Source organism: Amphiura filiformis, chromosome 6, assembly GCF_039555335.1.
Source record: "Amphiura filiformis chromosome 6, Afil_fr2py, whole genome shotgun sequence".
Lineage (NCBI taxonomy): Eukaryota > Metazoa > Echinodermata > Ophiuroidea > Amphilepidida > Amphiuridae > Amphiura > Amphiura filiformis.
In genome coordinates this window covers 38,432,084-38,459,867 of record NC_092633.1, presented here as the reverse complement: position 1 = coordinate 38,459,867, position 27,784 = coordinate 38,432,084, and the positions used below count along the sequence as shown (strand labels likewise).

Below are 27,784 nucleotides of genomic sequence, written 5' to 3'. Positions count from 1 at the left end.
TGGAAAGGAATGAACATGAACAAATGAAAAAGGAGAGAAGATGAACAAAGAAGTTACTTGGTTCCCCAGGGTTCTACCTCGGACCTCTCACATGCCACGCTTGAAGAACACCGACCTGTAGCCACAGGGTTTCGCTGGCCCTGTCAGTAATTCCCTGGGTATATATGACTTAGGCTGATTGGGTTATCGCATCACATGGAATTCATGCATGCGCAGTGTTTTTCACAGTGAGTTTCAGTTTTTAGCTTTTAAAACTGGTTAACAACATCCACTTTTTGAACCTAATATTTCAGAGAAACAAATCTATGTCATCAGTGGTGTTATGCTGTTGGTAGACTGACTGATGATTCTTTAGTATTTGTAGATCTTGACAATGTTGTTTTTGTCCTTTATGATGGTGTTTCTAGAAGAGAATCATATATTATGGAAAGTTTTCAACACCCTTTGATCATAATCATTCAACAGGCATGAGATTTTCAGCTTATCAGCTGAATTCAGCTTTTTTTATTATTCAAATCTACACATTTTTAATTATTTTCAGTCCAATTTTGGGTCTTTTTTGGCCAATTTCACCTAGTTTTTCAGCTTTTTTGTTATACTTCAGGGTTTTTTTTTCAAGTAAAGCCACTCGCATGTCTGCATTCAAATAATTACATTTGATTCTCAAGTGTTTCTAGATGTTGACAATGTTGTTTTTGTCCTTTATGATGGTGTTTCTAGAAGAGAATCATATATTCTGGAAAGTTCTCGAACCCCCTTTATCATAAATTTAATTATTCAAAATGTTATCAAACACACAAGGCAACCTTTGTAGATATGACTAAGTTGAAGTTACACAAACAGCCCTGGTTGAAGCAGGTGGATGTCATTGATTAACACTGTTTATTGGTAAGACAATAATTGATACCCTTGGTGAGAAGGTCATAATTTATATGTCAATGAGGCATTGAACTTTTATGTATCCCTTTATAGCTACTGTTTATAGGGTAATGAATGGGTTTGATTTTGCTGCAGTTTAATGTCAATATCAGTGTACCTGCCATTATATTTTTTAAAGAAACATGCATGACCCTGAAAAAACATGCAAGAGCATTGATATTTGCAATTTTAATGACAAAATCAAATCCCGTCATTTAATAACTTCATCTTCGAATGTTATAAGGTAGTTTTAAATGCATTTGAAGAAGAAAAACAATTTAAAAATGAAGGGTCAAAAATCACTCATTATATAATGACAAAAAACACCTGCATTTAAAGTAGAGTTATACACAGTGATTTGCTCAACCAGGACACTCAATAATATACATACAAAATTTGGCTTTTGGCTTTTTGGATTGGAACAAGCATTATGTATATTATGCTTTGAATTATGTAAAGTGGCATATTTAATCAAAACAAACCTGACTGTTTAAGATGAGACAGAAAAAGTATAAACATATAAATCACAATCTTTCACTTTGAGTCATGGAAAAGGTTTCAAATTTACTCTACATCTTGCAGAAATCCTTGTGAAAATTATGGAAAGGGTATTGACATTTCTTGCTGAAGAAGTCCTGGAAAGGTTATGAAATGTGTTCTAAATTATCACCTTGAAGTGCCTGCAAAGGGGTTAATATTTTCACTATTTTAGTCCTGTTTAGGGTCTTTGGCATCCTTTGTATGAATATGGGCAGACCCATCTTTGTGAGAGCCTTGTAGTATGGACTACAAATGAGTGGTTTTCTTTATAAATTTTATAACCTGAACCTAACTTAAGGGATCTAAAATGAGCGTTTATTATGTTTCGACAGTATTTTTTATGCGACATGAGAGCACCTCGGACCTATCGAATTGCATTCTGAATACGAAGCATGTCTTTCTGATATCAAATAATTTTCATTTTTGAAAATCACAATATAATACAAATTTTATGACAAATTATAAAAATTTGATATTTTTCAAATTTTTGATATATAACAGTCCTCAAAGTGAATTATATAAATCTAATGATATATTCTTAAAGTGTATGTAGCAGGGAGGAAAAGCCGATGGTCAATTGAAAATTTTGACCTTTCATATTGAAGATATGGATTTTTTTCCCAAAAAGACCTAATTTTTTTTTGGTGTTTTGGGAAAAAAAATCCATATCTTCAATACGAAAGGTCAAAATTTTCAATTGACCGTCGGCTTTTCATCCCACCTACATACACTTTAAGTATAAATCATCAGATTTATAAAGTTCACTTCAAGTACTGTTAAATATAAAAAATATCAATTTTTAATGATTTGCCATAAAATGTGTATTAAATTGCGAATTTGAAAAAATCAAAATTATTTGATATCAGAATGACATTCTTCGTATTCAGAATGCAATTCGATATGTCTGATGTGCTCTAATGTCCCACAATAAATACTGTCCAAACGTTCATACCCCAGCCCTTAACAGATGTATACAAATGCCAAGGATACTATGACATAGAATCATTATTAAATCTGGGTTGCCAGATCCTTGATTTGGTAGCCCAGTTAGTCTGAGTTTAAATTGGCCACTGCGTATTCACAACTTTGGAGTTTTAAGTGGAAAAATGTAGAGTTTGCCCTTTTTGATGAATTTTGCCACCAAAAAGATAATTTGTGATGAAATCAGAAAAAAAATGCCCCAAAGGTGTCCCCTTAATTTGATATCTAACAAGTTCAATTTTTATGCAAGTGTTTTTTAAACAGTTGCATAAAAGTGTTGCACCTGCAAACTGCACTGAAAATATTGGCAACCCTTTTGACACCCATCGTAACATGGTCATCACTCGATCACACCGACCTCCTGGAAGCTTATGAACCTGCTTGAATCAGTACATTGAGCAAAAGTCAATATTCAATCCATCTTCTTAATTTGTGTAAAAACCACAAAAAAAATTTCATAGTTACATAATCTTATTTATGGGCGTGTCTATTTGTAAACATATCATTACCATCATTTCCTGGTCTTCCCCATATTCATATGGCGGAGGCGCCGTATTTAGCATAAGCTTCGGATATTTTAATATTTTATTGTCCATCCTGCTTACCCGGGTAAAAAATCAATAAAATAATTATATGTCCAAAACTAACATTAAATATGGCACCCTCTGCCTAATGGTTTACATATAGAACTACAATCCCCGAAAAATGTGCTTGAAACGCTTTAGGCATCTTGAATGAAATCATCAGTGTATTTTTAATGTGGATAAAAATGTTCAATATTTGGAATTAGAAGAAAGCTGGGCCATCAATTAACACTTTTCCCTTCCCCACCCCCATCATTCAATGTTGCGATACTTTGGAGACACGCTGAACACATTCGCACGTTTCAACATTGCACGGGGAGTGGGGGACTTATTTTCCCTAAAGACGCTTTAATGTTTCAAGACATATTTCGGGGATTGTCTGAGGCAATCGCTAAAATTAACATCTGATTTTAATCTTTTGGCTATAACTTTAAAACTACTTTATAGAATCACTCCAAATTTTCAATGAATATTAGTTAGTGCATAAGCTATGATGTGGGTATAAAATAAAACAACTAATTGTATCAATTTTGACTATATCGCCCTGCACTACAAGCAGGTTGCACCCATCACCTGTGTAGGTCTACAATCATAGATTGAATACAATAGCGCTCTTTTCAAACATACTAATCTTACAGATGTGAGTGATCAGCATGATATAGTTCAATGCATAGGTATCGCGTGAACGCTGCAGTGCAGGGCAATATAGTAAAAAAAACGACCTTTTCACCTTTTTCAGACCAACGCCCTCCCCCCAAAGCAAAAAACAAAACAAAACGAACCAATAAAAAAATCGCATTAGTACGCTTATGAAGTAGGCCTACTCATGCAGAGATATCTTTAAAATTTATCATTTTATTTGTGTGAAATGGTAAAGTGCGATTGTAAATCGTCCCATTGAATCACATAGTGATTTGACGGTTTACCATAGTCTAATACTGAATATTAATACAAGGAGTTTCTTTAATTTAGAAATGGTAAACCGTTGACAAAATTCATAATTTAGCCGATTTGGTGTCAACTTTTATTTGTAAAGTGTTTTGTTTGAAAGCTTGTTAAAAACTACATCTAATTTTACTATTTTACGTTTTGTTAGCTCTAACATTATTTACATTTTACTGATTTTAGCAAATGTAAATCGTCTGTCGAGATTTACCATTTTCATAATCACGAGAATACAATGCGCACCCATATATCACGGAATCCCGTAATTATTTCAACATGACAGCGTGGTGTAATGGACAGTACTTCAGACGGTGAAACGAAAGGCTAGTGGTTCGAGCCCCAACAGTTTCACTTTTTTTTTTTTTTTTTTTTTTTGTGTGTGACTTATTCAAACCAGTAAACTATTCTTCTGTATTCATGACAATTGACATTGTGAAACACGAAAATAAGTTTTAAAACCCTAATTTATCTATGGCATGATAATTGATTTTTTTAAATTGTAATAAAGACACAAATAGATCCGGACATCTTTAAAGGTTATGAATATGGGCACTATAGTAATTGTAAGATAAACTATTCTTCTGTATTCATGACAAATGACATTGTGAAACACGAAAATAAGTTTTAAAACCCTAATTTATCTATGGCATGATAATTGATTGTTTTTGTTTTAAATTGTAATAAAGACAAACATAGATCCGGACATTTTTAAAGGTCAAGAATATGGGCACTATAGCAATTGTAAGATAACCCCCCCACACACACACACACCCCCCCCACCCACGTTCAATTTTCATACGTTTCGTAAGTATTTACTTATAGAGTGCTTGCACATAAGGTCATTAGTTCAAATCATCTCCTCTATAGGCACGCTCCAGAAGATATGCAAATGGATGGAGTACAAAAGAATTATTTGACCACTACCTAAATAAAAGATGAGTTGTTTTATTTTGTGCCCATATCATAGCCTATCTATTAATAAATAGTCATGGAAAATATTTCACGCGGTACCTATGCATTGAACTATATCATGCTGATCACTCGCATCTGTAAGATTAGTATGTTTGAAAAGAGCGCTATTGTATTCAATCTATGATTGTAGACATACACAGGTGATGGGTGCAATTGTAGTGCAGGGCGATATAGTCAAAATTGATACAATTAGTTGTTTTATTTTATACCCACATCATAGCTTATGCGCTAACTAATATTCATTGAAAATTTGGAGTGATTCTATCAAGTAGTTTTAAAGTTATAGCCAAAAGATTAAAATCAGATGTTAATTTTTCCGATCTTTCTTAGTCAAACCTGACTCATGTGCTTGAAACGCTTTAGGCATCTTGAATGAAATCATCAGTGTATTTTTAATGTGGATAAAAATGTTCAATATTTGGAATTAGAAGAAAGCTGGGCCATCAATTAACACTTTTTCCTTCCCCACCCCCAGCATTCAATGTTGCGACACTTTGGAGACACGCTGAACACATTCTCACGTTTCAACATGGCACGGGGGAGTGGGGGGTCTTATTTTCCCCTAAAGACGCTTTAATGTTTCAAGACATATTTCGGGGATTGTAGTTACATAATCTTATTTTAAATGTGAGCTGTTTTGTGGAGTGTCAATTTACATATCATTGCCACCATTTCCTGGATTTCCCATATTACATAATTTTACTTTAAATGTAAGGTGTCAATTTATCTATCATTACCATAATTTGCTGGTCTTCCTGTATTGTTTTGCTTTCATCAGTTCATTTTGTGCTAATGCTGGACCACCTTGGTATTCCTGGATGTCCCATCTACACCGTGAGTCTGTGATGGCATTATATGTACGGGTGTCAAGTTGTGCTATAGTGTATCTTGTTTCAAGTTGAGAGTAAGGCCATGTTGGATTCTCCCTACTGCCAGGCAATAACACCAGAAGTCAACTCATAACAGTGGTCCATATCCTTTTTCAAAATTTCCCTTTGTATTTTCTATTTTGTTTATCTTTTGACCAGAATGGCTCATAGGCTTGTGTTTACCCTTTTGACAATTTGGCTTCTCACATAATTGATTTCCCTCTCTTGAATGTTTTTAGTGTTCTAAATAATTTCTTTTTATTATCTTCTTTGCTACTCATTTTTGTTGTCTTCTTCATTTGCTAATTTAAGTTGCCAGTGACAAGATCTTTTTTGATCTTGTAAAAGGTATGTTTTAGGATTCTGAATCGTTTTGTCTTGTTAAAGGGTGGTCTTAACCCTGGAATTAAGGAAACTTTTGGGCCTCATAACTGCTAAATTGTTGATCTAAAGTATATAAAGGTGTACATTTTTAGAATGGCAAAGAATTCATCTGTGAGGGCAAAAATGCTTGAGTAAAAATTAATATTAATCTTAAAAACTAAATATTTAGGACCTGTTTTTTTTAAATATTTATTTGAATTTTGATTAACTTCCCGAAAAATATTTGAAATTTGGGCAAAAATCATGCTTTTTTATGATTTTTTTAAAAATATTGAGCATTCTTCAACCATCTTTGGTGCAAATTTCTCAAAGTTGGTCAATATTCAAAAAAAAAAATTTTAAACACCCTTTAACCCAGAGTTTGGATGATTATTGTACAGTTTTCATTTTTTTTAAATGTAATAAAACAGCCTTTCCCTCTTGACCTTTCTGTGGTTTTAGGCCCTTCAATAGATTACTTATGTGGCCTTGTGTTAGTGTAGAATTGGCAAGTCAATACTATTTGACATGTTATATGTGAACTTGTGAAGATCGTGTAACATTTCATTCAATATCTGTTGAATAGAGAGCACTTATTGAGGGGCACACACACTGGAAATTAGGACAAGTAGACAAGGGGGACAAATTATGCATGCTTCTCCTTAAAACTTGTTTTGGAGTAAGGTTGGTCAGGAAGTCTGAAAAAATATTCTAAATGGAAATCCTTCATAATAGCCTACATGTTATAGTACTTTATTTATGTTTGAAAGTAGTTTAATTAAAGCCAGTGGCGGCACCAGGAAAGTTTTGGGGGGCATTGGGGAGAAAAGTGAATTTCAGGGGGAATCAACAAATTTTGCTCAAAATTGCCCCAAAAGGGGAAAATTTTCTAATATTGGGTTTTTACTGGGGGCAAGAGTTCTGACTGGGGGAATCCCCCCCTCCCCCGGCACTGCCACTGATTAAAGCATTTTTTCATCCATAAACTCTAACATTAGAAAAAGCAAACAAGAAAAGACCATTTCTTAAAGTATTCAGAATTGAGATCTGTATTTCTTTTTATGTCATGAAAAGATTTCTTCCAATTTGAAAAATGCTGGTTTATCAGTTAAGGACCAGAACTTGGAAGGGTTATCAAAGTCTGACAGTAACACCTGTTGTGAACATATCCCATGATGATTTGGGCCATGAAGTAGTTTAGATCTTCAGAAGCATGGCTTCATGGGAAAATGTTCCTGATTTCTGTTGTTTTAACAAACTTTCTGTTGTACAGGTAGTCAAAGAATTACACAAGGAATAAGGACCTGGCATACTCATCTTAAACTGCAATGAGAGTCTCACCTTATTGAATTCTCACCCATGTGGTCCAAAATAGGTTTTGATTACACAACAGTGACAACACCAAATTCCTGCTACACAAATTGAAGTTGAAAATTTGTCATCAGGAGAACTAAAGGTTAAGCGTAAAATAGAAAACTGCCCAAAATTACACATTACAAACTACTTGACATGATATGTGTGTTAATTGATTTGAAAGCAGCTTTGTCAGATGGCATATTGTACGTCATTTTGATTTTCATGGAATTGCTGCATCTATACAGTGATCTATAACCCATGTGTTTGGAAAATAAATGAGGTTATTGAATATTCTGTAATTAAGAGAATTCTGCTGATAAATTAGGACACTTATGGAACTGAATTTCCTAGATATATGCAAATGCTAAAATTGGCCAAACACCTGCATAGGGCGTAAGTGTGAATGGCAAGGTAGCTTTCTCTAGTTAACCACAATGTAACTAAAGGTGTATAATTGTTTTTATGAGTAACACATTTAAGCGGAAAGGCCAGTGATTCTCTAAATTGGAAAATGTGACAAATCATCAATAAATTACGGGGAACTGGTGGAGGGAGAAAAGACATAGATAATGAGCCACCAGTTCCCAACGCTCGTATGAACAATTACATATAATCAAAACTTTTTTAAGCAACAGGTACAAAGAGGGTCAAAAGAGACAAAGATGATGGACAAAGACATCGCTCACTCTCACTCATATACAAAACATACAAAAAGACAAACAAGAAAAACTACTCATTTACTCACACAATCAAATAATCTAGCCATATTATATACATAATATAAAAGTTACTTGAAAAAAAACCACAGCAATCAAATTTTACCAATGTCGAAAGAAAATTTAAAGTGCTTACCAAGATTGCCATTTTTCTCAGCAATTTTGTACTCAATGTTGAATTTAAGCTTAACAAAATTGCAGAAGTTCCTAAGAGAAGGAGCCGCCTGTTGAAATTTGCAACTATGGATATAAAATTTAAGAAAGAAAAATAAAAAGTTAATGCACATAATATGAGGAGAAATGTCCTTTAAAAAGGTCACATTTTAGTTGTAAGAGTTTTCTAAATCCTAAATTCAGTTGTAAGCATGTATTCCAATGCTATCTTCAGTAGATAGCATGTTGCACCTAAATTCAGTTGTAAGCATGGACTCCAATTCTATCTTCAGTAGATAGCATGCTGCTCCTAATTTCAGTTGTAAGAATGTACTCCAATGCTATCATCAGTAGAAAGCATGTTGCTCCTAAATTCAGTTGTAAGCATTATGTACTCCAATGCTATCTTCAGTAGAAAGCATGTTGCTCCTAAATTCAGTTCTCCAATGTTATCTGCAGTAGATAGCATATTTATCCTAAATTCAGTTGTAAGCATGTAGGCCTACTCCAATGTTATCTTCAGTAGATAACATGTTGCTCCTAAATTCAGTTGTAAGCATTATGTACTCCAATGCTATCTTCAGTAGAAAGCATGTTGCTCCTAAATTCAGTTGTACGCATTGTGTATTCTAGCATGTTGCACCTAAATTCAGTTGTAAGCATGGACTCCAATTCTATCTTTAGTAGATTGCATGCTGCTCTTAAATTCAGTTGTAAGCATGTACTCCAATGCTATCTTCAGTAGAAAGCATGTTGCTCCTAAATTCAGTTGTAAGCATTATGTACTCTAATGCTATCTTCAGTAGAAAGCATGTTGCTCCTAAATTCAGTTGTAAGCATTGTGTATTCTAGCATGTTGCACCTAAATTCAGTTGTAAGCATGTACTCCAATACTATTTTCGGTAGATAACATGTTGCTCCTAAATTCAGTTGTAAGCATTATGTATTCCAAATGCTATCTTCAGTAGATAGCATGTTCCACATAAATTCAGTTGTAAGCATTATGTACTCCAATACTATTTTCGGTAGATAACATGTTGCTCCTAAATTCAGTTGTAAGCATTATGTATTCCAAATGCTATCTTCAGTAGATAGCATGTTCCACATAAATTCAGTTGTAAGCATTATGTACTCCAATACTATCTTCGGTAGATAGCATGTTGCTCCTAAATTCAGTTCTCCAATGTTATCTGCAATAGATAGCATATTGATCCTAAATTCAGTTGTAAGCATGTAGGGCTACTCCAAGTAAATAATGCACAGAATCCAGCTAGCATAATAGATCCCTGCAAATAATAGCAGTTTTTGAGAAAATCACAAAATTTGATTTTACTTTACTGACTCAAGGAAGACATGGCATAATTAATAGCTTGATGGCCAAACTCCTAAACAAGCATTTTATTACTCCAATGCTATCTTCAGTAGATAGTATGTTGCTCCTATATATTCAGTTGTTAGTCTTTTGTACTCCAATGCTATCTTTATTAGATAGCATGTTGCTATTAAGTTCAGTTGTAATCATTATGTACTCCAATGCTGCTATCTTCAGTAGATACTAGATAGTATTTTAAATGTACTTCAATTCCATTAAAAATAAGAGTATCAGATTTTAACTTGCAATAAGTGGTCCTTGTCAGACACATGTTGATTAAAACCCCTTATATTGCCTCTTGGACATTTTGTTGGTCCATCCCTTCCTCAATTAAAAAAAATCAAATTGACAATATTGAATTGAGTCACTATTGATACAGACTGTGTCTGTATTTTTTGTTACACTAATCAATTGGTCTGATAAGTCAAAACATTATATTATAAAACCATGCATCCGGTCAGATCAAAATATGCAAGAGTTAATTGAGCAGTTGAAACTCACATATTAACTTACTGAGTATGTTAGTTCATACTGCCGTGTGACTCGGTTAAGTAACTTGAATAAAGTCAGATTTTTTACAAAAGATAATTGGAAAATCTAATGGTCAGTAGTTGCTGACGTCAATATAACCAAATCACTTCAGTATGTAACTGTTAGTAACTTGAGATGGTTACACAATACTTATGTAATACGATCAAGCAAATAAGACATTCGACCACCAAAATCATTTTCCATTTTTCGATATAATATCATTATCCACTAAAATGTGCACAACGTGATGTTAATCCCATCAATATTGATCTTATGGTTATAAAGATATGATCATATTTATGTTGTGTAAAAACAATAATATATAAAAGAATTTGAACATTACTTTTGTCTGTATCTCCAAATCAGTTTTGTGCACCAAATGACTCATTTGTCTTTATCGCGTCACGCATCTAGATTGAGGGCTATTGCAATATGTAAGAATGGTGTCAAACAAGTAACTTAGTAGCTAGAGGTGTAATTGATAAAATGTAAGAATGGGTTCTGTATGGACTACAATTACACCTCCTGCAGGTGAATGGATGAGGTCATTTTAGTACAAGAAAGTTGTAATCATAATAGCTGCCATGTAGACTCTTTTTACCCTCAGTGGAAGAGGTCTGCGATTGTGGAGATGCTTCTTGAAGCAACTCAGGCTTACACGATCTTAAAGGCAACCAACTCATGAGTAAGCATCACTGTTTAAGACATCAAGTCTTGGGATAGTGGTTCTCAACCACCTTAACAAATAATCTCAAAGGCCACTGACTTGTGAGTAAAGAGCATCATTGTTTGGGATGTCAAATCTTGGGTGTAGTCATTCTTTAGATGCTTTATGAAGGATTTTACCTCAGTACAAATACTGTCAAAGGCCTTTGACAACATCACAACTGCCAATGCCGATGAAACCATATTTGTGTGCTCCATGAAACAAGCTGTGTGTTTGTAAACACAAGCTAAACATTTTAGGGTAAATAAGGACTGCAAGCAGAACATTGGAATTACACTTAGTAATATCAATGCCACACATTGCTAGACAAACCAAACTTTTAACAAGTGTAGTACCCAGATGTCCACCTGTCCATACTGCTCAACGCCATACAGGTTAGAGCCAAATGAGTAGGGATCTCTTGTGTGCTCCAGACAAATTGGGACAATCTGGTTTTCACCATTTTCTTTCCAAAACTGTTTCAAATCAGATATTATGGACACTTGTCTTTTGATAAAGCTTCTTTCTGCAGAATTTAGGAATAATTTACCTTTTACCTTGTAAATGCACTGAGCATTAACCAATTGAAAATGATCATCTCTCTCTCATTTTTTTTGGCTATAAAAGCTGTTTGCAGTTTATTTGCATTGTCATTTTTTTGGTTTTATATTTGTACAAATGTGTCGCTCTTTGATGTGCTCAAACATATGTATATATGTTTGTCCAGTATTTGTCTTTGTTTACAGCACTAAGGGACTTGTGTAGTATAGCATCATTGTGTGTATAAATACATACCGCAGCCATTGTAGGTAGGATTTTCTTGTACTAGTATAGTGATACACTGAGATTGAGTTAAACACAAAGTGCTTGGACTTATTGCATTAACAGTACAATAGGAAAGCTTAACCAATGATATGCCATTATAGTCGTTGCACTTCAAAGTAAGAATTTGTTAGATTAAAAATTCCAGGTCCTGTGAATATATCATCATATGTTAGATAGGCTTGTCAACTAATGTGTTTGGTAGGATATGTAATTATCATACAATAGTACTATTTGTTGGCGGGTATAGTAGATTTGGTGAATGTGAGGTAATGGGGCAGGTGAGACATATTTGAGCAGATGCAAATTGATGATGGAGGCCAAAATATTCATAACAGGTGTAGAAGATTGCGTTGTCTTGATATCTTCTCTTTCGAACATTTTTGTTTGTGATGAAACAGATTATAACATTTTAATTGACTTTGCTAATATATCAACCTTTATACGTTTTGATTCAGGTGCACATTATCAAGTCTATACACATAACTTTTTTACGTGAAAGAGAAATGTTCCTCTTCTTTAGATATTGTGACTTGTATATTTATCGGTACCTATCATGTTTTGAATTGAGCTATAACAGGAACAATAAACAATTGATAGCTTTACCTACTTATTTCTCCATTTTGGCCTGTTATTCAAAGTGTCAGAATATTGTGTATTTTTACCTACCATAATTTTGTATTACAAGAACTACATCATTGCTTCCATTTTGTTCAATGTGTCATGTGGATATTGGCTGTGATACCAAACACTTTAGGCTGTTCCATTTAAAATCCCCACTACCCCTGTGGAAGATTTTGGAAATATTTTCCACAGAGGGAGTATGAATTTCAAATGGAATGAACACATTTGCAGCTCCATTCGAAACTCGCCCTCTCTCAGTGGGAAATTCAGGTTGAATCTTTCTCAGATTGTGGAATTCAAATGGAACTGCCTAATATTTTGAAATTCATTGAAATTCATACTCTCCCTGTTTAAGATATTCCCAAAATCTTCCACAGGCGTAGTGTAGATTTTAAATGGAATGAGCACATTCGTAGCTCCATTTGAAACTCACCCTCCCTCAGTGGAAGTTGCATCTTTCTCAGAGGTTGTATTGAATTCAAATGGAACTGCCTAATATGTTAATTCCATTTGAAATTCATACTCCCCCATGGAAGATATTTCCAATATCTTCCACATTGGTAGTGTGGATTTTAAATGGAACAGCCCATTTGATGTCTAATTTTCCAACATCGCCCTTATTTCTTGAATTGGCTCGTAAATATGTACAAAGATTGTCTGTTGATGTGCATAGGATTAATAGAACAGGTTTGGTTTCCCTCCAGGGAATCTAGCCACTGTTAAAGGACGTAGTGTTGTATTTATAGCAATGTTATGAAATGGACACTTTGGGGCTGTGCAGTGCAATTTGGTCACCTTTGATTTGTTGTAACAAGAGGTTAAATATTCTGTGGTCATGAGGGGACTGCACACTCAATGTATGTCAGTGTGTGTGATTTCTAAAATCACAGGGGGAGTGGTGATTTTAAATGGAATCACAGGGGGATGGTGATTTTAAATGAAATAGCCCATTTGATGTCTAATTTTCCAACATCGCCCTTATTTCTTGAATTGGCTCGTAAATATGTACAAAGATTGTCTGTTGATGTGCATAGGATTAATAGAACAGGTTTGGTTTCCCTCCAGGGAATCTAGCCACTGTTAAAGGATGTAGTGTTGTATTTATAGCAATGTTATGAAATGGACACTTTGGGGCTGTGCAGTGCAATTTGGCCACCATTGATTTGTAACAACAGGTTAAATATTCTGTGGTCATGAGGGGACTGCGCACTCAATGCATGTCAGTGTATGATTTCTAAAATCTTCCACAGGGGGAGTGGGGATTTTAAATGGCATAGCCCAATTGATGTCTAATCTTCCAACATCGCCCTTATTTCTTGAATTGGCTCATAATTATGGGCAAAGATTTTTCTGTTGATGTGCATAAGGTTAATAGAACAGGTTTGGTTTCCCTCAAGAGAATCTAGCCACTGTAAAAGGACGTAGTGTTACATTTATAGCAATGTTATGAAATGGACACTTTGGGGTTATGCAGTGCAATTTGGCCACACAGGTTAAATATTCTGTGGTCATGAGGGGACTGCGCACTCAATGCATGTCAGTGCGTGTGTGTGATTTCTAAAATCTTCCACATTGGTAGTGTGGATTTTAAATGGAATAGCCCATTTGATGTCTAATCTTCCAACATCGGCCTTATTTCTTGAATTGGCTCGTAAATATTTACAAAGATTGTCTGTTGATGTGCATAGGATTAATAGAACAGGTTTGGTTTCCCTTCAGGGAATCTAGCCACTGTAAAAGTATGTAGTGTTGTATTTATAGCAATGTTATGAAATGGACACTTTGGGGCTGTACAGTGCAATTTGGTCACCATTGATTTGTAACAAGAGGTTATGTGATTAAATTTAACAGATAAAAATACTATATAAAATAAATAAATAATATATAAAAATAAAAAGATACTTCAAGAAGACAAGAAACCGTCAGTGATTTGTTCAATCAGAAAATCTATAAAAAAAAAGGATTTTTGCATATTTGTTAAGAGTGAAGGTGTGCTAACAAGTGACATACTATATACCAGTGATAAGATCAAAAGCACCACAGTGTCCATATGCACAAAACAAGTTAGACCCAGTCTAACTTTAGACCTGGTTTAACTATGGAGATAAGTCTTACAGAGAAGGAACTTTTTGAAATTTACATACCTTACACTATATTATTGTAGATCCTGTTATTAAAGGGCAAATACACATAACTTAATATTAGATGGCTACAGTTTAATCCATAGTTAGACCAGGTCTAATATAAAGTTAGACTTGGTCTAATATGTTTTGTGCATATGGACCTAAGGGTACAATTTGACATTTTGGTCAGTTTTAGAGGAGTGTGTGATGTCCTAACGGACACACATTTGAATGGGGCTTCACGTTTTGTTTAGTACTGCTGTTTTCTTCCTTCTTACCATTTTATCATATGTGATGCGATCAAACAGAATCAGTTGGAACTCGGACATACTAAATTTTCAGTTTCTTATAGGATAGTAAAAAGCATTTACAAAGCTGCATTTTGCAGAAAATCCCATTTAAATTGAGCAACCAGTTACAAAGATATGAGCGATCAAAGAGTTTCCAAAACAGCAGGAAACAAAGGAAATATTTCCTTTGTTTGGCTATATCTCAATATCAATATTTCCGAGTTCCAACTGATTTTGCTTGATCGCATCACATATGAAAAGTACACATAATGGAATTTTCTTTGACTTTATCCTTCATCACTTTGAAGCTATTCCTAAAAAATGTAGTTTTGTTCATATTTTAGCCAAGGTCACTGCTATATTATATTGCCTATTAAAAATTATTCTCCTTCTCATCTTACTGAGTTGAAAGCATTATGTACATCAATAGTATCTTCAGTGGATAAGATTTTGTACTTTGCTATCATTTGAAAGCAATATCTATGCCAATGTTATCTTCAGTAGATAACATTATATTCTTAGAAATCATCAGTAGATGATATTTCATAATTCAATATTCCCATTAGACATCATCCTTCCTTATAATATTGATCAATAAAACTTGAGTCATCCAAGGTAACCACAAAAGCAGGTGAGACTTAAGAACTGACATTTCGTCAATTAAATCCATATTGTAACATTTGCTGAAGATCGAGGATGCCTTCAAAATTCTGCGTGATTATAATGTACTTTAATGAACTAAGATACCCTTTCAAAAATCAAGGCTTTGGGTGATGTATTTGTGACAAAATCAGATGTTTTAAATTAAGCGACATGTCCTGTCGTTTTATTCATACGATCGAAATATTAGTTGAACGCATACGCAATGTTGATAACACTCTATGTAGATGGCTTACAGGATGGTTATAACACATCAGCAGGACTGACCTCTGTCAGGACCGACAGAGTGACATGCATTGGTGACATAGGCGCTGGAATTAAATTGCAATTTTCTTTGCTTTACCTCAGTTCGGCTCAAAATTAAAAGGGGACATATATGTGGTAATGAAAACTAACATAATACAAATCTATTTTTATCCAGAAATGTTACAATATGGCTTTAATAGTATTTTGGTTTTTTTGTTGTTTTTTTGCTATCTTCAGTAGATAGCATTGTCTTCAATAGATACAGTACCTTATGTTTCTTCTCCCTTGCTATTGAAACCACTTACTATAGACAGAAATGTAATGCTTGTATGTTTCAACTATGATGGATAAATTACCACCTCCAGTTAATTTTAATCTGGAAACAAGATAGAGTAAACAGTCTACAGGGTTCCCCTGAGCACATGATCATTTTTTTGACAGATTGACATGCATTGGGCGACATTGGCACTGGAATTAAATTCCCATTTTCTTTGCTTTACCTCATATCTGACAGTAAAAACTAACACTTCATGGAAAAGAAATACAAATCAATTTTTATGGAAATGGTACAATATGGTTTTAATAGTAGTTTGTTCTTTGCTATCTCCAGTAGATAGCATTGTCTTCAGTCTATTGAAACCACTTACTATAGACAGAAATGTAATGCTTGCATGTTGCAATCACAATGGACACATTACCACCTGAAGATAATTTTAACCTGGAAACAAGAGAGTAAACAGTCTACAGGGCTCCCCTGAGAACATGATCAGTGAATCTATAATAGAATAATGCAGAATTAAAAAGCAAAAGGCACTTAAGACAGTACAGATTTGAAGGCATGCTAACAGGTGCACATTACTTAATGAAGTATATAATAGCTAAGCATAGCCACAGTGTGGCAGCTAATCTGGTGCAGTTCATGCTTTACAGGGGGTGACTTTATATCATTTGGAGGCACTTCTAAAATTGTATCTATCATTTTTAGCTCATTTGCTCGCAAATGTAGCTATAGGTGTAGTCCATATTTCTGTATGTTTTTTACTTTCTCTTGCTACATCGTTTGACCAATGGAGCTGCTATTTTGATGTAGCAATCTTTGCATGATCGTTCATGATTGTTACTTAATTAGCTAGGAAAATTCGGACGGAAAGTGTGATTTTTGGAGCATTTTCTTACGAAAATTTATACCAGATTTCCCAGAATAGTCTCCTTTACAGACTGTTTGTGGTGCTGATCATATTACAAACACTGTTCTAACTCCTTGATCTGGCGATTTTGTAAAAGAGATGTTGAATTTTAATTGCTTCAGTGCGGCTTCAATGTTTGCTTTTCAGTGTTGCTTGCCATACATTTTGCAAGTCCATAGATATTGCACCAAGGCTAACTAATAACTCAATGGTGCTGCTATGTGCTAATAATGTGTAATTTTTCCAATTGGGAGGTTTTTGGGGGACCAGTAAACAACTATAAAGGCTTAGTAGTCACAAAATACTGAGCAAATAAACTGAGAGCTAATTAAATACACTTAATTAGATCAGGCAAACATGTTGTGAAAGTAATTATATCGAGAAGGTCGTATCTGCAATAGCTACCGTATACATAATCTTAAAAATAAAGCACTTGACAGCTATTGCATAAACCCTACCTAGATGTGTTTTTACAATTTTGTATATAAGAGATAAAGTACATTAGGGGTTTAGGGCAAGAAAACCCTATCTGCAATAGCTGCCAGGTGTAAAATGTGTACAATATAGAATGCAGAAATTACCCAAATGTCTATGGAGCAGCTATCACTGCAAACCCAGAACGTCTAAATTCAGCAAAACTTCTAGTATTGGAGATTAGATATGAATCTAGAGTATTAGCCTTTGTTAAACTGATACTGGACAAAATTACTTATGGAAACAATTATTATAGACACATTCATGGTCTGCTAGCTCCCTCCCAATTGAAATCCATGCTTATTGTTTGCTAGCAATTCACTGAACTGGAAATTGCTCCTTTGCAATGATTAAATAAGAGCCCATAATGTTACCCATGTTTGCTTCTTATTCCAGAACCACCCATGTGTAAAATGCACCCTATGCTGTTTTGGGCTTATAGGGCGAATTTCTCGACGGGTGGCTTAGCAATTGGCTTGTCTAGCCTCAAGGCTTAAGAGGTCGTAAGACCAGGCTTAACTGAAAACGTATTTCCCGAAGCACGGCTACCATAGCCTCGAGGCTTCGTTAGCCCGTCTGGGCCAGGCTTTGTAGGATTAGCCGCAGGCTTTAGTAAAATTTGCATTTCTCGAAATCAGTCTTCTGTAGCCGTAGTCTTCGCAAGCCTGTTAGACCAGGCTTACAGCGGCTTTTCTTGGCCCTGCCTCAGAGCAGGTCTTAGGTCGTAAGCCTTGGTCTATTTCAATTTACAAATTATTTAAACTAGCGGGATACCCGCGCTTCGCGCGGGTCCCCGCTAGATGGGAGCGTTCACCATAACAGGAATAATTACTGAACAGGTAGAATCATTGAAAAGGTACATTTTATTTTTCTAAATCTGTTCTTTCTTACATTTCCCTTGAGCTTCTTTGTTTATTTGCTGCTTGTGATTTCCCGTTTCCATGTTTATTATTTATCTCTGTTCTCATTAATATTTTAGCTTCTTTTTTCTTACATTTCCTGATTAGTTTCTTTCCTTCTTTGTTTCGTTCCCGTTTCATTTAGTTACTTTAACCCGTTGGCCTATTATTCGTACTTTTTTGTCCTCATTTTAATTTTATCTTTATAGTACCGCTTCATGTTGTTTATACAACAAACATCTTTTTCCCGAATTTATTACGTCCTCTCATATAGCGTGTCTGCGGACGTGTTCACCCGTTATCATAATCCCGTGACCCGTCCATATGTACCTTTTTGTCCTTTATTTTTCCTTCTTTCCGTATTATCATGTCCACTGGTCTCTGGCTCGCAGTCGCGAGGCTCTGCGCCGTTTACGCTCCCATTGGCGTAGTTTGCGTTACGCACGAGGCGCCGACGCTGCTGCCGGCCAGCTGCAGTGACGCGTGGCCGACAACCGATTTTCATAACAAAAACCCGTTTTTACCCATATTTTCACTGTTTTTGAAGCCAATTCTTGACCGTTTTCAACCAAATAAAATTTAAACACATTCCCGTATATTCATCGATCTCCCGTATGAATTTGGCGACATTTGGATCGAAACTGTCGGAGCCTTTATAGGCATACATAGATAGATAGATAGATACATAGATAGATACATACAACATTCCCCTATTTATAGTAAGATTGTAACGCAAAGTGTATCTTTCATATTTTGACGGTCTTTCAATTAACATGAGTAAGCAGTCGGCAGAACTAGGGGGTGGAGCGGGGAGCTCTTGGTAAATTAGGCTTATACTTCTGAGAGTTATAAAACCTCATATTTGGTCATTTTAACCTTAAAAACTCAATTTTTAAGGTTAAATAAATTACATTTATCCCACTTTTGTACCATTGGCCTATATGTCACCAGCTTTGATAGCTTAAATATGGCATTTGTACCATTTTTTTCAATCCCACCTCCCCCCCACCCACGCCAATGTTCCGGGGACACTTTCCAAGCAGATCCCATAACTCCTCAGACCCACTCCACCCCTTACAAACCCAAACAGCATGAACGATGCCTGCCCCTCATTTATTATGTTTGCCCCGCTTTCCCCACCCCACCCCCAAATGAATGATGATTTTTTAACAACGAATATAATTTTAAAGAAAATCTTTCATCATCATCATGATCATCATGATCATCATCATCATAATCATCATCATCATCATCATCATCATCATCATCATCATCATCATCATCATCATCATCATTATGAAGACCTATATGATATCACCTGTCCCTATCCAAGCCTTAATAGTTTGATACTCGTACTTTTCATAAGTAGGCCTATTACAATATTATTTTGGAGTGCCTATATTATACCAGGTTGGACATCAATTTAATACAATAGAAGAACGACAAAATTGGTAAAAATATAGTAAATATTTGACACGAATTAATAATGCATGCAGTATTAAAACTGAATATACGGATAAGATGCAATATATAATATTGCTATATCTTCTACTTAAATAATTACAAATATTGTACCAACAGTAACTTCATGTGAGATCTGAGAAGACTACTGATACCAGCAGTAGATAGCACGTTGATTGCTTTCCTTTTTAGGGGAATCACAGATTCCTTTCCATTTATAGGCTTAACAGTTTTACCCTTTTTGGGATGCAAAGAAAAAACCACGAGTATAAAGCATAGACGTAGGCCTATCATTCATACAAGTTGGACTCATAAAAGGTCAAGTGGAAATAAAATAATACATAAAAGACACAAAAACAGACACAATATTCTTGCATCAAGTTGTGTACGGTATAAGCCCAAGCACAAGACCGTGGGTCCAGGCTAGTCTTTGCGCCGGGAACATTGCGATAATGAGGCGGCAACCTTGTTAGTACGGTAAACCGTGAGGACCACAGCTTATGTACATCTATACCTCCAACAGCCTATACAATTAAGTCGCTGGTTGAAAGGGACGAGGTTGTCATGCGTTAAGCCTGCCAGGCCACTAAGACTAGGTTGAATTTGCGTTGAAGAAATCCGGCTAGAGTTAAGACTCGGGCTTCGAGAGCGGGCTAGGCTTAGTAGCCTCAAGGCCACCTTAAGACTACGGCTTAATAAGACTCCTGTCGGGGAACTCGCCCATAGTGTCTAATTTTGAGTCTCTTTTTATCAGACTACATTTGAGGTCTGATCTTCTGGATTGTATACTCCCCAAATAGTGGTCTAAATTTGTGCCTATATTTAGTAATTAATCCCTTATTTAGCGTGTTTCTATTGAGTCCCCTGCATTTTACCGGTAAAACTGTTCGCCGTCAAATAGCGGCGAAAGGCGGATAATGGTCAGTTTCCATTGCACGTTGTTTACCGGTAAACACTCGATGAACAGCGCCAATTGACACACCTGAAAAGTTTGCGGCGAAAGGTCGTGTCCGGGGTACTCAAGTTTGGTTTTGGTAGGGACGTGCCACTGAGAATTTGAAAGTGGACCCATAAATATACCAATTTTTCAAGAAATTTGGACCCATTGATATACCAAAAGTCAAAATTTTCGGCCAATTTAACCCAAATTGTCTTAGTTTTTACAATTTTGGCTAGATTAAGGAAAAATCGGGCCATTTTCCGAAAAAATTGAGAAAATTTTGAAAAAAGGACCCATTCATATACCAAAATAGGCTTTGAAAAAGGGGTCATTGATATACCAAGAGGCTGAAAATGCTACCCATATTTGCGGCACGTCCCCGTATGGTCATTTGTACTGAGTACCCCCCCCCCCTGGGGGTCCTGCACTGGGTCAATCCCGGGTCAATCGCATAAAGCATTGTGGATTTTAATATTGTAGTATTTTTTAATTGTTTGGCTAAAAATGAGGTAGCAAACAGGAGAAAAGAAGACTGAAGAATTATGTTTTTTATTAGCGTTTTCATTCGTTCTCGTACATCAAATTACGCCATTGGGAAATCCCCCTCAGTGATATCGACGTGAGTACTCAGTATTGTTGCGCGCAAAAAAAATAGGTCTTAGAATTTAATCTTTCACAGTTAATTTCAGTTAATATTCTTTTTAGCGAATAGTAATTTAACATCAACAACATAATATTAAATTCATGAAATCTGTCTAATTTTCTGAAGCACACACCACCGCGGATCCGAGTTGATTTCTATTTATTTCGCATGCACAGCTGGATTCATCCGCTGATGTTGTTGTTGTTGTTTTATTTCTCATAAATTTACTCATAAATCATAACTCACTTAAATATTTAGCATAATATGTATAATGCAGGGATAATGCATTATGAATATTTCTTCCATTTACTTTATTTAAGCCTATAGCAAGTGAGTCAAATATTTGTATGTGATTAGGCCTAAGAATTTTTGCGAACGAAATGGTATAATCATGATAATCATGGTATAATACATAAACAAGCTAGCTCATTGATGATGCAGAGGTCAATTTCGCGACTCAACTTCCGTTTTCTTCCCTGTATGCGCATTCAATCGGAACGGAGTGAGTTTCTATTGACGTTTACGGTAAGCGTCCCGCTATTTTCCTTCCTCAAGAAGGAAAACGTTACCGTAAAAAACTCGCCTCTGTTTACCGGTAAATAGCGGGAAGGTCAGTTTATATTGAGCAGAATTAATCCCTTTACCGTCTTTTTACCGATAAATGGTCCCAATAGCAACACACTAATTGTTACTGCCAAACCAATTTTAGAGGTTCTTCTCACCCAGTTGTTTGTCTCCAAGATAAGTACTTAGTGGTCCAATTAACATTATTGTTATCTTATTGACTATGCAGCTCGTAAAAATTTGGCCCTGCTTTATATTAAGGTGAGACAGGTGTAATCAGTTTTTGTGTGAAGATCATAGAAATTTAAAACTTGGTACAAAGTAATTGATATAAACAAAAAATACTCAAATGTTAAGCATATTAATTAACTAATTTGCATATTTAATTAGGGAAAATGAGCTACAGCACCATTGGTGCTCTTGTTTATTGTTGCATTCTGTTATTTCTCTTTTCCTCTCTTGTTTACTGATATTTATATATTTTATTACCAAATGTATCAAGTTTGGTTCCAGACAAAGAATTGACAGATGCATATCTTAGAGGCAGGACCTTAACAGGGATGACATTAATCATTCCCAATCCATTAAAAAAGTCTACTTTCCTATGAAAATGTAAAAAAAAAATTCAAAATTATATATGCAACTTTGACTAAAGGTCATCTTCTTATTGTTGTTTTTTCGTATACACCAAGAGGCCAAGTTTGTACATGCAAATAAATTGGTGACTTACTTACCCAGCAACATCAGGATTTTATTTATGGGGAATTGGGAGCAAAGTGAAATCTGGGGTGAAAAAAAATGCCCAAAAGTTCGCATTTTCCCCAAAATAGTTGATTTTCAGTGATTTTTTTGGCTGACTGATAGTCGGGGGAATCGGGGTGGCAAAAGTTGTGGGGGGACTGCGAGTGCATTCATCTGACACCGGAAAATTCTGGGCTGCGGATCTCAATCACTATAATTAAGCGGACAAAATAGCATCCTTCACTGGTACCATAACATGATTATGAAGAGTACCCCCTGACTCATGTGATATGTTGTAAATATTGCAGAGAGTAGATTTGAATATGATGCTCACTATTGCTATCAGCCAAGAGTTTCATTGTCTTCTGAAACTAGAGCAGTTCAAGTGCATTGTTTCTTAGAATGTAACAGGTTAGATTCTTGGGGTTAGTGAGCTCTAGATCTATCATGGCTTTGAATGCTGTTCACCTCCAGGATAGCCACCCCTGGGGTTGCAAAACCCACGATTTGTTAGTGCAGTTAGGGGAATTTCCTACCGTTTTTGACAAAAATGGACTGTTGACTGTTGAAAATTGATTTGTTACAATAAAAACTTCAATGACTTGTGCAACTATGACTTTTCAAGATGGGCTAAAAATGATGACAATCCTTGCCATGCCCAGTGTTTTTTGCATTTTTTGATGAATTCCTGTGCTTGTACGTGAAAAAAATATGGCTCTTGTTCTAACTGAAATAGGAAGCACCAGGTATCAAAACCACAATTGTTTCACTTGAAACATCAGCTCTTGTTGCAGAATAATCTGAACTAGTTTGAGACATTAGTCAATGTGGTTATCTATTTAAAGAACTGTTCACAATCAAATTGACATTTTGAAAACACAAGAGAAAAACATTCAAACATACACTTGTCATATTCTAAAATCAATAATGGTTTCTTTAAATTAGTATCTTCAATCCGAATGACCAATTCTCATATCCAAAACAGACAGTACATAAACATAAAGAAAAAACTTGACATCTGTATGAATTAACGATACCTATTCTTTATCTTTTATAACCTAATAAGAATCTATTTCATGTAAATACTGTACATTAAAACATGTATTTGAAGCAAACATACATTACATGCAGACTATAAGACTAGCACATTTGAATTGACAAAACAGAAATAAGGAAGAAACATACTGTATAAAATATAAATGAAAACAAAAATCAGATTTACCATGTAACAAATGTTATGAAAAATTATCTCAAATTTTGTTAAAGTTTATTAATTGTGGATTCATATCGAAGTTTAAACATGTTAAATGATAAGTTGTCATTATTTCACAAGGGAGACCTTAGACCTTACATATATATGGTACTATGCAAAACCCAAATAAAGGCATATGGGCCATTGCAAAGTCTTGGGGGCAATGGTAGGTAACACCAATAACCAAAAAACTAGCAAGTCATCGGAATTCTATTATCATATATCAAAGATAAGACGCTAAATGTAAACCTTGATATGATATCATTATGAAATACTGTGTGACTTGCTTCATTTACAAAAGAGAGGACACAGTGTTGGTTACTCATGTTACATAGCTTTGTCCAAAAAAGTGGAATGGTCCATCTGCACACTTTATAGCAAAGGTCATAAAACATTCAGATCTGGTGGCTTATTTAGCATTTAACCACATTTAATTTTATATTTGCAGGTATATTGCTATGGCAGAAGAATGGAGGACTTGGGTAAACTTGGAACCAAATGAGAGGACAGAATTCTACCAACAACAATTCATTAATGATCCAAACAGGTAAATAGTAAATAACAATATGCACAAAATCAGATGGCAAAACTATTTATCTGGCAGAATGGGGAAAAGAAAGCAATGGCCTATATCAGAACAAGGAAAGAAATTATTGAATAGTTTGGGTGGGGTAGATCTACCCAATGTCTTTTGAAATATATTTCTTGAATTTGATGTTGTTAGAGCACATAGATTTGTGTTTTGATTTATTTGGGAAGAGAAATTTCCTATGTCAGAAGGAGACGTGCAGTATATTAAGTGGGACAATATTTCAAGATTTTTGATATATCTAATCAATCCAAATATATCCCCTTTAATTGTATATTTCTTAACTTTTCTTTCTTTGCAGAGTTGTACATGATGAGTTGCAGAAGATACAAAACTTTACATGTATCCTTTGTATTTTGCTTCACTGTTCATCACAAATTCAACAAAAAGTGGGCAATAAGGGTCTTGGATGTGTGAGGTAGCAGAGGTTTCTTGTCTCATCACAAAAAAGACACAAAAATCCCTTTTCACTCATCCTTTATTCATGCATGTGTATTGCACATTTCTCAACAAATCAAGCAGCTGTTTTGCACACATTTATGGAAGTCGTGTTCACATTTTGAGTTACACCCGGCGTAAACTCACGCTAACATTGATCAAAATTCCACAAATATTTTCCCTACTCCTACCGTGTGTCCACACCTAGCCTACTCCTAGCAGTACGCCGACTAGTTCCACCAATCATTCACTTCTGGTCGGCGTAAACATTGGCTACCACTTCCGGTGTTTCTGTGACCTTTATCAACCACGCAATATGTAATTTCTTAGTTCTGACCAACAAAAGGTCAATCTTACTCCGGGTGCCAGGCGTAATCTGCGTTTACATTGCAATTTACGCCGGAGGTTACACCCAGCTCGCTATCGTCGGACGTACGCCTGGTGGAACTTACGCTGACCATCGTTCACACTGCACCTACTCCTGGCAGCGCCTACCGCTACTCCTAGCAACTTGCGCCGACCAAGTTCCGCCGGGCGTACGTCCGACAATGTGAACACGACTATAGTCTTTGAATATGTGCATGCGAATACCGGTGCTTTATGTAAACATTTGTGCTTTGAAGCTACACGCAATGATATTCCCACAGATGCTATTGACTGCACTTGGCAAAAAGTAATAGTAGCCCAAACAGGTTGACCAAACTTAAAAGTTTTAAGTATGAAATAAATAAATGTTGGCATTTATACAGCGCCTTTCACATAATATTATATCAAAGCGCTTTACATTTATTCTGCTGTCGTTAGAATATGTCAGCTACCATACAATGCCCACGGCATGCTCATACCTTTGGGCGGTGCTTCATGGACAATATTCCTAACAGCTCCACAAATCACCCCTGGTTAGAGGGAGGCAAGTGAGGTCTTGTCCATGTGCACAACATAATGGCACCACCGGGCTCAAACTCACAACCCTCTGTTTGCGAGGTAGAGCCTGTACAGCTCGCCACCTCAAAAACCAACTAAAAGTTAAGTGAATTAGTTGAAAAGATGTATTTGACTTACTAATTATCATTAACCTGTTGTGTACTGAGTACTAAATGGGCTCTTTGACAGAGAACTCATACACAAACATTGGAGTGCAACAAGATACCATTCAATGATTTGTGCATTTATGTTGAGCAGAGGAGAGGGCAAAGTATTTTCTCTGAATAGTCCTCATCAAATTGTGATAGGTTTACATAAGATGTACTGAAACAGCTAGAGTGGGTTTAGATTGGATATGATGAGTTGCTTTTAGGTGCCTAGTTACTGTCATCAATGGAGTAAAATGGACAAGTGTCTTTTTATATGATGTTTCCCTCCTTGTATGTTTAAGATTGGATAGGAGTATCATATTCTGAATATGACATTCTACTATAGTAGCATGTGACCTGTAAATGTCAGTAAAAATGTGTTCGTCAGTGTAAATATGTGAAATCTTAACAGGGATGTAAGGTTCTGGGGTCACTTGCTGATGTGGTTTGTTTCTACATGGCTTGAAAAAATGTTAGCAAGCTAAATTTCCCACAATTTATAGCATGTTTTTATACAAAAAAAAGACACAATTTCCCTCCAAATACCAGAATTGCCCTCCAAACACCAACATTTCCTGGGAAGGAGCTTCCCAAATGCACCACTTTTTCGTGCCATGTTTTTTCAATATCAAACCCCCGACTCAAGTATATTTATAAATAAATATTTATAAATACGCACATCGACTACCTCTGCACTGCCATAACAGCTTGTAGAAAGAAATTCTTTGGGCCAGTGGGTAGTCTTCCTGTACATTTGAATGCAAACGCGGTAGGAGACACAAGATTGTGCAGTAAAATTGGCGCTTTTTTTAAATTTTGTGATATTATTTTAAAGCGTTTCCATTAATAATTTTTCGCAAGGGAAATGGTTTCAAAATTGTGATTCTGATAACATATCATAAATTCAGAATCCCCAATGTTGTAATAATTTTGCTATTAAAATTCTTACTAACTTAGATGATATTTGTATAAAAAGACTATCCTATTCTGTAAAGTGGTCAATCGCATGACTTATGTTCTTGGTATGGCGGCCCCCAAGCATCCCTTGCGTCGTTATAAATATACTCAAAGCTAGCTGTTTGCATTAATTCTAAGATAACAGAACTATTTTGCCCAGTGTAATTACTTATTATGTAGCCAGGGGAGGTGCTCTCAACTTTGGTTTGGGTGGGCATAATTTGCGGCTGGGACTCAGAAAAAACAGACCAGAAATTATACCAATTTTTGGAAAATTTATGTAAATTTTGCCGTAAAAAAATATGTAAATTTTGCACTTTTTTAAACCAAATGTTCATGAAATTAAGGGCCATCATTAAACCAAAATGACTGAAAATGCACCATGAGTCCAAACAAAATGGCGACAAATGCACACTGAATCTGCCGCAAATCCCTGTACCTTCATTTCCACAAAGATACCCCCGTATGTAGCATCAGTTACAGAAAAACTACCAGCCAAAGTGAGATGTATGTTGCAGTGATGCTGAACAAACTATTCAACTTTTCATATCTTATTAGGACATCTATTTATTGTATCTAGCAAACAGTGATATTATTCATATGACTTTAACTTGACCCCCTCCATCTAAATCTCGGCCATGAACTTAAGTTTGTAAAGGTATTAGAAGTGCTTTGCATAATCAATGATAATAGCAATCTTGTTATTTTGCAAATCACAACTTGTTACGGAAAAGGGAAACTAATTGGCTACGTGCCATGAAGAAATCCCTATGATTGTATCAAAATTGCAGTGAA

The 27,784-nt window shown here is 35.5% G+C and overlaps 1 protein-coding gene across 2 annotated transcripts in view; it reads left to right on the top strand.

Annotated features, from left to right (window-relative positions):
• LOC140155392 (uncharacterized protein C5orf34 homolog) overlaps nucleotides 1-27,784 on the top strand; it is a 149,493-nt gene that overhangs the window by 68,252 nt on the left and 53,457 nt on the right. For both annotated transcript variants that reach the window (XM_072178223.1, XM_072178222.1), the window contains exons 10-11: nucleotides 24,381-24,479; nucleotides 24,823-24,863. In XM_072178223.1, the coding sequence (XP_072034324.1) occupies nucleotides 24,381-24,479; nucleotides 24,823-24,863 (140 nt within the window). The remainder of the gene's footprint in view (nucleotides 1-24,380; nucleotides 24,480-24,822; nucleotides 24,864-27,784) is intronic.